This window comes from Cyprinus carpio, chromosome A24, assembly GCF_018340385.1.
Source record: "Cyprinus carpio isolate SPL01 chromosome A24, ASM1834038v1, whole genome shotgun sequence".
Lineage (NCBI taxonomy): Eukaryota > Metazoa > Chordata > Actinopteri > Cypriniformes > Cyprinidae > Cyprinus > Cyprinus carpio.
The window spans coordinates 25513855-25525509 of record NC_056595.1 but is presented as its reverse complement, the minus strand read 5'-3'; the positions used below and the strand labels follow the sequence as shown (position 1 = coordinate 25525509).

Below are 11655 nucleotides of genomic sequence, written 5' to 3'. Positions count from 1 at the left end.
AATATTAATAATTATTATTACTATTGTTTTTAACATGTGAACTAAATGTAACTTTGTAACTATGTTCTAAATGTAACTATTTTTATTCCTGTTAATGTATTAAATGAATGGACGTTACAGGAAGTTAAATCAAGATGCAAACTGAAATCATATTTCTTTTTCCACCCTTGGTCAGTGTTGGGGAAAGTACGTATTATATTGCGTAACTCCATAAAAAAGTAACTAATTGTGATTCTCTCAACACAAGAGCTGTCTGTCAATCAACGGGAAAACAAAGGAACTGCTGTTACTTATTTGAAAAAGTAACTCTGATATTTAGTAAATTTTGTATTTTTGAGTTTATTTAGTTGTTTTTTTGGTTAATTTGATATGATTAAAAGTAATTAAAGATTACATAACTTGCATACTTGTTATGTATTGTTTATGATGAAGAACAGAGTTAATTAAATTTCTGGATTCATGAGATGTATTGTGGTAGATTAACTGAGCTCTTGCTACATCTACACTCCCAGTTCTCCTGTTTAAATAAATCAAGGCACTCACTCTGAGTAGATCTTGTCCTGCTGCTGAATGCCTCCTGCAGGTGTAAGTATTCTCTCTCTAATGACATCAGACTCATTACAGCTCGGAAAAAAACAACAGAAACAAAACTTCACCTAAAGCAGAGAAAGAGCTGCATAAATCACAGCAGAGACGGAGAACAGACAGACCCACAGCGAGCAGAATACAGCTGAAGAGCTCAGAAGCTCACATACAGTACAGTACGTACCGAATAAAGCCTCTCTGAACTCCAGCTGCTGCTTTTCAGCCTTCATGCATTTAAAGCAGACCTTCAGAAATATGAAGCAGTCAGGCTTTACGAGTGAAAACACACACAACGAGCAGAAAATGAGCAGAACGTTCATGTTTCATTTGTTAAGCATCTTTTGAAATGTTGATCTTATCAAACTCATTTTGACATTTGATAGAACAGGATTTCATGTTTTAGACCAGATGTGCTCAAACATTTCACTACGAAGGGCCAAAAAACTATTTAAGCGTATTTAAATAGTGCATTTTTTTAAATCAATTGCACTCATATTATCTACATTTCAATGCAAAAATTAAATGTAAAAAAAAAGCTTTATATACAACTGGATTAAAATGAGCATTTTTTAAATTGTATATATGTAAATGAAGATATGGCATGGTGTAAGGCATGATGGGGATTTGGACCAACTACTGTAACACCACAAAACATCCCAGAATCCATCAAATCCTCTGATAACACTTACTGATGTTCTGGTGTTTTCCCTCCAAAATTACGTCACTTCCTGTCACTGAGGAAGTGATTTTACAAAAGACTGACATGGAAACATTTTTAAAAATGTACGGAGAAACCACCTGGAATATTTCAGTCTGTGTTTCTCTGCAAACATGACACAAATCAACATCCTCTCAGAGAAACGTAAATCCTCCTCATATGATAACATGATTCATCTTTATAAACTGGGTTTGATATCTCGTCCAGTGTATTCAGACATAGATGATGATGGGGATCCCCCTGATGTCTCGTGTGAATAATGACTGCAGCAGAGCGAGTGTGACAGTATTTCAGCACAGAGTGTAGACAGAACACTGGTTCACCACACGGAGTCAGATACTGGACTGATTAAAGCGGTGCTCGCCGCTGTTTTCAGATGCATTCATCAGGTTTATTAATTCATTAGCAGAATCTGATGGTTCTGTTAAAGGCAAATGGAGATGAAATGACTGAACTGACGAGGGACGCGTCAGAAGAGTTTACCGTTATATTTCAACACTGTGACAAAGACACACTCCATCATTAAACTCCACAGAACACACTGCGCTCCATTCACGCCTGCGCAAACTCTGGGTTTATGACATCATGCGAGCATATCTCATAACTATGAACAGTAATAGTGATGGTTAGTTTTACCTGCTAGCTAGTGCATGTTCACCTGACCTGATTGAGAACATACACACTCTCTGCTACCAAATAAGTCATTAAAAGCCATCCATTGCAACTCTCCAAACTTTAACCAGAGTCCCAGAGCTCCCTCATGACGTTTATTCTCATCCAAACTCTATATTTTTACCTATAGCAGGTAAATCTTTCAAACTGTTGCAAATGTTGTGATGCCAAAATTCACTAGTTTGTATAGAAGCAGTAAATAACAACTTTTAATCTCACAATTAAGACTTTTAGAGTTAATATCTTGCGATTCTTAACTTAATTTCCCACAATTCAGAGATAAAAGTCAGTATTGCGAGACATAAACTCAGAAGTCATAATTGTGGCAGATAAAACTAACCCTAACCCTGTGAGAATAAAAGTCAGAATTGTGAGGGAAACCCTTCATTGCACTTTAAACATGATCTTTGTTCTCTCAGGAAATGGAACAGCTTTATGGATGGAGATATTAAGCAAGAACATCTGATTATGAATGGAACGCAGCATTAGTCTTTCTCTTGGGCTAAACGAGACACACTGTTAATAAATCAACCCCAAAACTCTTCTGAGAAACTACACTTCGACATCTCATGATATTTTAAATATACTGTAATGGACATTACATTTCAGACAGTACTGGACCACTGTGCTAGCTAACGTCAGGATTCGACTCAGTCGAGCTCAAATCAAACAAACAAAGTAAAACTGACGGCGTACAAGTGTAGGTTAACATCTCTGAGGCAAAATGCAAACATAAACATTTCCCACACAAGCAGGGAACATTTCAAATGAGATATTGCTATCAAGTCAATTTCTAAAAATAATTGATAATTTAGTGGTTAAAAAAAGTGCAAGTAGTTGACAGTATAAAACATGCTGCTCAGACAGCCAAACTTCACCGATAAACGAAAACAGCCACAAATAATCTACTACTGGAAGTATAAAGTTGTTTTTTAATCTAGAGGAGCATAGCTGTGCTATCATGCTGAAAGTCTCTTGCTTCCCGTCGGGTTTCAGCTCGTAATTCCTTGAGGAAGCAGTATTAAAGACTGAGAACCTTTGGATCTAACACACACGTCTTGATTGCGTTCAGTGCATGTCAGCCAACAGCGAATCACCGAAGTTAAACTTCCACACTGTCCATTTCCACATCTTCTAGAGTGGTGTCCGACTGGGAAACCATTATGAGTTTTTGTTTCTTTGAATACTGTCTGACCGCGGGACACTCCTGCCGATGTGTCTCATCATGAAGCTCCCGGTCCTTTTCCAAAACCTCAACGGAGCTCTCTCGACTGAACGTGGACTCGAAGGATTCGCCGCCAAGGCCTTCGAGTTTGGTGTAGCCTCCGCTGCTGAGGCCTTCCAGCCGAGGACAGCTGAGACGTCTCGATCGCGCCACTGTAGGGGTGGATGGACAGATATCTAGATCGACACACCTGGAGTGGTCAGACAAAGCGCTCAAGGACAGGTGAGATCCGGTGGCCTTGCGACTCGGAGAACCGGACAGCAGCAGCTGAACCTGGGAACCCTGCAGAGAGACGCGAGGAGCTCCTTGCAAACTGCCACTGCTCCTGTAAACCTCCACCGAATCCTGCAGAAGCTCGGGATGAGTTTGAGCAGGTTCCACTTTGGCCCTCGTGATGGTCCTGGACGCTACCAGATCCTCCAAACGCCTGCAAATGGCCTCGGCGTCCAGGACCTCTCGTTTGGCCTCTCCGGTTTTATCCGAACCCCTTCTCTCCGAAGCTCCTCGGTGGTTGAGCTTCATCATTGGGAGGGTGAAAGCGTTGACCGAAGTGGACACGATGCTCCTGGTTTCCCATTGCTTTAGCTCAGGCTCCGCCGTGCTGATTCGGTTCTGATCTCGATAGATGCTGTAGACTGTGTCTGTAAAGCTCTGTCTTTCCAAAGACGAGACTCGTGGGATGGTGGTAGATGGACGTCGTGAAGGGATCATGCTTCCTGCGTCGTGTCGCTCAGAGCCTGGAGACGGCCAGGAGCCCTTATGAGGGGAACCGTTCGATTTGGTGTCTTTGGATTGGCAGTAGTTCACGAAACCGTTGAGCGGCGCCGACTCCTTGCTCCGCAGACTATGAATGTCAATCACCGTTGAGTAGATGTCTCTGAGGTTAATGATTTTGGTCTTTTTGTCTCTGTTTTCGTGAAGTACCGCATTGCCACAAATGAACAGGAAGATCCCGATGCCCATGATTAAAGGTCCGAACACCTTCATCTTGTCCGAATACAAGTATCTGTTAATAAATGCAGAGAATGCTCCCAGTTTAGGCGGATCAGGCTCAGCAGTCCCACTGGAGCCATTATAGCTCCTGAAGTCTTTATCTAAGAGATCCCAAGGCGGTCTGCTGGTCACATTGACTGATTCTCGGCTCTCGTGAGTCCTCTGTGTGTTCATCAGTCCTGGATAAAGCGGACTCTCTTTGGGCCAGTAGCCCAGTACAGCCATGGCCACTCCAACCAGAAGCACCAGAATCCCGATGGCAGCGACCAGTCCAGATACAGAGCACAGCTTCAGCTTTCCTTTCACCACGACCACTTCGTTCTTCCTCTTTTTCTTCTCTTTCCTCTTGCGCTTGTTTTCGGCTCGGTTCTTCGCACGGAGCGAGTCCTGTCTCCTGGCAGATATCCGCAGCAGACCCCCTGTGGCGATCATGATGGCGCTCAATTAATCATCCTGGAGAAGATAAAGAGAATATGAGGACATTAGTGTGGGCTGGGAACGCCATGAGATCTAGACACATACTCACAAAATCTAACATACAGATTTAGCATATACAAGCAACAGTCATAAATAACAAAAACTTAAACACTTACAGTACAGGTATATGTGTGAGTGTGTTCTTTCAGTAAAAATACTATGTTTATGTTATTTTAATTTATTAAAATAAAATGTTTTTTGCTGCTTAATATCTTTTGTGGAAATCACAATACACTACCATTCATACATTTGGGGATATTTAAAAAAAATTAAATAAATAAAACATTGATCAAAAGTGACAGTAAAGACATTATAATGTTACAAAAGATTTCTATTTCAAATAAATGCTGTTCTTCTGAACTTTCTGTTCATTTGTGAATCCTGAAAAATAAAATGCATCACAGTTTCCACAAAAATATTGTGCGGCACAACTGTGTTCAACATTGATAATAATCAGAAATGTTTCTTGAGCAGCAGATCATCATATTAGAATGATTTCTGAAGATCATGTGACACTGAAGACTGGAGTAATGATGCTGAAAATACAGCTGCGCATCACAGAAATACATTACACTTTAACAGAGATTCACACAGAAAACAGCTGTTTTACATTAAAATAATACTTTAACAATATTATCATTTTTACTGTATTTTTGATCAAAGAAATGCATCCATTGTGAATAAAAGTGACTTCTGACCTATTACCAAAATCATCCCACTATATATATATATATATACAGTATATATACACATACACACACAATATATAAAATATATATGTGCCATCCTACCAGTATTACACATTTCCAAAGAACGTCTTTCTCTCTCTCTCTCACACACACACACACACACACACACACACACCAGCATCTGCTGTGCTCTACTGGTTCTTCATTAGACGGATGTTCCAGAAGCTCACTTATCCTGATGAAAGCTCTCTAGTATCTGGAAGGCTGAGAATGAGAGAATGAACCCAGGCAGAGCGGCGCTCGTTCTCAGGCGTGTTCACTGGACTCTGTGTGGGAGCGAGACGCTTGTTTCTGTGAGCAGCATATGGATGGTGTGGGTTAATGCAGCACAAACACACAGCAGTGATCAGCGACACATGAGTGAAAGAAGAACAGAAGCCGTGTGAGACAGAGACAGATGACGTGATTCACGCCAGACTCCACACAGAAAGATGAAAAGCATCTGTTCCTTGATTTGACATAAAAGCTGATTCTAACACAATCTGTAGGAGCGCGAATGAGTGTATTTAAGGTTAGCAGGTAAAAAAAACAATTGTTTGATTAGCACACATAGGATTACTAGGGTTGAGACAGTGGAAAAATGCAAGGTTATGAGATACGAGCAGAACAATTAAACACTAAAATCATTCTCTTCGATCAAACGTTCTGAAAAGAAAAAAAAGATGAGATTTTATTATTTTCCAGCCCTAAGGATTACTGCTGAGAATCTGAGCGGCCCTGAACATCACTGTCTATCAGATTCACTTACTGATGTCAGCAGGTGAACATCTTAGTGCTTCCTGTTCAATTCAGTTCAACAAATAACAATGAATTAAAGCTTTAAACTCACAGGAGATCAAATAAATGAAGCTGTGCTTCTCTTAGTGGGATCTGACCAGGTTTGATGAACCATGCCATCTTTGAATATGCATGAATGAGATCTGTGGTGCTATGGAAATTGCATTAAATAATAAATGAATAAACTCCCAAAGCTTCAGATGCATTACAGTCTTACTCAAGGGTCTAAACCACTAAACCACATCACCCAGAGAGAGCCTTATTAAGGTTTGTAGAAACTATTCAGTTCAGTGGAACACAGAGATATATGATTCACTGGATGTTTATTTCATGCTCCGAATGGAAACAGACAGAATCTATTTTGCAGGCCTTTGTGAACCCGTCTGCTTTTCTGCAGTGGACTCTAATAATTTATGGCACCAATTAAATGTTGTCTTCCAACAGGGACTTCCAGAGGGAAAAAACACATTTGAGTTTCCAGCACCAGGGTTCATTAGTTCTGAATCATCAGGGGAGAAAAGAAGACAACAGTGAATTAGTTTCTCGCTGGATCTCGATTGTCCATTTCTCTTCAAGTGTAACGCGCTGCTGTGGTCATTAAGTGCTTGTCTGGAGTCCCTCGACACGTTAGATGGACATTGATTTAACATGAATCAGCAGATAAGACTTCTTTTGACCAGTGATAATGACCCTCCAGTGCTTCATAACCTGCTGACAGTAAATAAACATGACGCATGTAGCTTGCAACCGTGTTCTCGTCAGTCTTGAATCTTTCAGCAGTAAACCGACTGGCAACGATCAGCTGACTTTCATACAGCTACGATTCCAGAAAACATGTGATTTAACTCTGAATGTACAGACAGCGATGCTCTTGAATGTCGGGTCAATGATGGTGCAGGTTTATTGTCCAACACCGTCAGAAAAAAAATGAGAGAAAACATTTTTGTCCTTTAATGTTTCTTTATCATGCTGTGGATTACTTGTGATGTTTTTATCAGCTGTTTGGACTCTCATTCTGACGGCACCCATTCACTGCAGAGCATCCATTGCTGAGACACTGATGCAGTGCTACATTTCTACAAATCTGATGAAGAAACAAACTCATCCTGATCTCGGATGAACTGAGGGTGAACACATTGTCATTTCTGGCTGAACTATTCCTGCAGTTTAAACCTGCAAGTGGTGCAAAACCTCTTACAGAGATGCACTTGCAAACTGGTTTAAAAAGCAGTTAACTAGTGTAAATCCCTTCCATGCAGCTGCTCTTCCTAATGACTGAGATCTGTTGAAATCACGGTTGCTCGATCTTCATCACTAATATCACTTTTCATACTGCTTCACAGCTCTTTCTTTCCTAATATTACAATCCACAGATGCTGCAGACTGGTGTTACAAAACACACTGTGCTTCTATATTTCCAACCGCAAAGATTTACAGATCTGACGAATTCCTGCGAGTGTTTGGCAGAGTGTTTGTCAGTGTTTGATTAAGTGTTTATTGAAACGATGCTTAAGTCGATACAACGGATGATCGCGCGGGCCGCCGGAGTTCAAAGGTGTGCGCGGATCCTTCCACATCAAAGCGAAGAGCAGAGAATCTGAGCGAACACAGAAACCAGCGGCAGGATCCACAGAGACTTCAGAGACACACACATGACCTGACATCTCAAACACGGCCGAGAAGGATTTATGGATCACAATGACCTTTATGTTCATTTCTGAAGGGCTGGATGGAGGGCAGCAGGTGACAATAAACACGTCATGAGGACAAAACACCAGATGACAGAGACAGCCAGAATGAGTTTGCTTGTAAAACTAGATGCAGTAAAAAGAAATGTGATTTCCAATCCTGGTATCATCGGTGCAGAGAAATGTAAAGGTAATGGAGCTAAAAATGACGGCCATTACTATCTGATTCCACTCGCAAACGCAGGGCGCGCGAGTCAACAAATAATATTCCTCAAACAAATAAACAAATATCACTGAGCATATGCTGCTGACATTCACTCGTGGGTGGAAAATGAATGATATGCTGTTCGCACGGGCAAAACATCCATCTGAAGGATGTGCTGCTGGAAAACCTGCTTTCCACTGATCCGAATCCAGCTTCTCCTTCTCTAGATTGGTTTTTTCCAGTGTGTGTGATGCTGGAGGGAGTGCAGTTTATAGTTCAGATAGCACACACACGGTCTGATGGCTTCATCCGGAAAGCATCTGCTGTGTGCAAACATCTGACTCACCTCTTTAAGAGGTCAGTTTTACATACATTCTAAATCATAAACATCTTAAAGACATCTTCCAAATGTCTATTTGACATCTAATAGGAAACGTGCTATGGACATATTGCCGGATGAGCAAACAGATAGGGATGCACGATATGATCGGAATTGGCCGATAAAGGCTTAAAATAAAAACATTTGTGTGTCGTAACATGCCGATATGTCTTGCGATAAGATGATTAGCTCACATTTACTTAGGCCTGCTTGTAATAAAAATTAAAAGTAAAATACACACATAACATTAAGATAATTGTTTCTGAATAAATTAAGCAGTCATAAAATCACGAGTCTGTTTTAATTTAAAGGTCTGAGGCTATAAAATATAAAAATCATAAACAAGACACTCGTAAATAAATGTAGGCCTAATATATACATATTTATTTACTAATACGTAATATAATTTTTTTCAAATGGATAATGAAATCTTAAATACAAGGAACTCTAAAAGATTTTGACTTTTTTCACTTTAGATCATCTATTAATGTTAAATCTAAACATGAAATGTGAAGGTTTCATCGATATCTGTCCCTTAACAATAATAATAATAATAATAATAATAAAACAGCAGAAACCGATTTATTATTAGTTTTCAAAGCTTTCAATGTACTCTCATTAAAAAAGAACTTAGTGTTTATTAGTTCTAACAAATAAGTTTTTGCTCAAACTAACCAAAATTAAACAGTAATCTGTTTAGCATTTCTGCACAGGTGTTTCAAAACAGGGAAATATATATATTGGTATCGGCTATCAGGAAAATTATTTGAAAAATATCGGCATTATTGAACTCGCTGCTATGGACAGGTTTACCTGAAATGAGTGAAACAAAGCAGTTCAACAGGTGGTACTGTTGGGTTCTTCAATCAGTCATTGGAAAAACGACTTTCCAGGCAAACAAATAATAAAGAATTCCTGCATTAATCATGGCACTGGCTTTCAACAAGATCTTACATGACTAAGCAAGTGCATTATAAACGCAGTGATGTAACAAACTCTGCAGAAAACGGTATTTCCTCATTCCGGGTTTTGAATAATCATTCTCATCTCTAACTGGAGGATCTTCAAGGTTCTGTAGTAATCTAATGAGTTGGTTCACTGGGAAACATTCACAGCTTTCATATTTTAGAGAGATGCTTGGTGATCCTAGAAGATCTCTGAAAGCGAGGTTTTAACACAACCTAACAACAATTATTGATCCCATTCGACCTCACAAACCTGAAACATGGGCAGGTTCACCAAGTGTTATTACACCCCTGCAGATCAATAATAATGAACAACCCAGCTACTCTTCCATGGCTTCAAACAGGTCGGTGTTATTCCACAATGAGGAGATTTACAGTCACTTTAGTCTCAATTTAAAAGCCTTGACAGTTTCTGTGATGTTGCCACGAATTCAGACGTTTCTAATCTCAGTACAGACACGAGGACCATAAAAAGGGAGAATTTGATAGAGTTTTTTTTAAATAAAATGTGCAGAGACTGTTAATAAATATAATGATTGTGAAAGATGGAGAACAGTGGATCCCTCTGTTAAAGGAAGGAATTAAACAAAACAACGAATAAAGGTCATTTAAAATATCCTGCTCCTCAATATGAAGGTAAAACTGAGCAGAAACCGGAAAATCGGCGAGGTTTATGCGTGGAAAATAACGTGCGTAACAGCTCGTGACATTCGGTACATCTACCGACCCTTCGACACAGTCACGCATTCACACATCGATCGATTTACAGATATATCCATCGATTAATCATTAATCTACTCCATCGACACGGTGAAGGAGCGTCTAAGGAGAAAAACGAGCGCTTACCGTGAAATACGACTAATAAATTCGCATCCGGGCAACGAAACGCAAACTTTCTCTCTTCAGAAGAGCGCATTTTGCGCGTTAAGTTCGTTATTCCCAGTATTTCCAGTCGGGAATCTTCCCGCGCAAACCGCGCGCCCGTCTCGCGCTCTTCTGCGGGGAGTGTCGCGCGCGCCGGAGTTCTGCGCTCCGGGTTCGGGCTCCGCCGTTACTGCGGCTGATGTTGCGCCGCTTCTCGGGTGTTGTTGCTATGATACCGCAGCCCGGATCCGGTGGAAGTGCTGCAGGATTTGAATAATTGCCTTCTAAAGCGTTTAACCCGATGAGTGACAACCCGTTCAGAGACGGTGAGCATCAGCACAGAGCGCGACGAGCGCGAGCGACGGGTCAGCTGCGTTCACTAATCGCGTCGCGTCGCGCCTCTTTGTTCCTGCTGGTCAATATATGCCAGAAAACAACATATTCATGCGGCACTGGAAACATGTTCACAACGTCATGCAATAGTCAAAAAATGCCACAATGCATTAATATTGACATCGTCGTGACAATTATGTTCGACCGTTCTGCTATCGTTCCGGTTCAGTTACACAAACATTCTTCATGTTCTCTGAACGTTCAAAATATCCAGCTTTTTTCCTAGTTACACGAAAATTAAGGGAATATTTAATCATGCAAAGGTTTTGAAATAAGTTTTAAAAATGTCAGATGAACGTCCAACGGAAACGTTTTAGAAAAAATGTCCCAATAATGTTTTGAGAACATTTTTAAAGACTAGACAAGCGTTCTGTTAACGTTAGTGGAAGAATCTTGACAGAACGTTCCCTGTTAGCTGTATTTGTGACTATTTATTAACACCTTCTCTAATGTAGACGACAACAAAGCAAATAATAACAGAAGACTTCTGCATATAGAAGCTTCATATTCATACTGGTCTTAAATAAGTACTGTAGTGATACCATGTTACTTTGATATTATAACTGAACACTTACCATATTATTCTCCTAGTACTGATATGGTCCTCCAAGATGCTCTAAAGAATACCATGGTTAACATAGAAAAACAACATGTTCAAAACATCATCGTACTATGGTATTTCTTGTTAGTCTCTTTCTGCACTAGAGGAGGAATAAGTGACCTGCCAAAGCAAATATTAATGCATGATAAACTGACAGAATGCCTGATCTACTCATTAAACGCAAGTGGTAATTGTTTGTAAGTATCTGCTGAAGAGGAGCGCAGGGTTAATCAATACCATTATATGATCAATATCATTCCAACCCAAAGATCAATAACCAGCTTAACTGATTGAAACCAGCAACTGGCAAATGCTGAGCAGGAAAAGCTACGCATTAAGAAACAATGTATCAAACATTTGAGAA

The 11655-nt window shown here is 40.1% G+C and overlaps 1 protein-coding gene across 2 annotated transcripts; it reads right to left on the bottom strand.

The window, feature by feature from the left end:
- Positions 1–1680: 1680 nt before the first annotated feature.
- On the bottom strand, positions 1681–10883 carry LOC109059906 (transmembrane protein 200C-like). Of its 2 annotated transcripts, none has more exons than XM_042714854.1 (2): positions 10280–10883; positions 1681–4646 (listed from the first exon to the last, which is right to left on the bottom strand). In XM_042714854.1, exon 2 carries the CDS (start codon positions 4623–4625, stop codon positions 3078–3080), a length of 1548 nt encoding a protein of 515 aa, XP_042570788.1. In that variant the 5' UTR covers positions 4626–4646; positions 10280–10883; the 3' UTR covers positions 1681–3077. The 2 variants fall into 2 exon arrangements, with proteins under 2 accessions (XP_042570788.1, XP_042570789.1); XM_042714855.1 differs by lacking the exon at positions 10280–10883 and adding an exon at positions 5535–6026.
- Positions 10884–11655: the final 772 nt, after the last annotated feature.

Bases quoted from the DNA above. Each gene is read 5' to 3' on its own strand.
- LOC109059906 (XM_042714854.1), bottom strand. From the start codon at position 4,625: ATGATCGCCACAGGGGGTCTGCTGCGGATATCTGCCAGGAGACAGGAC.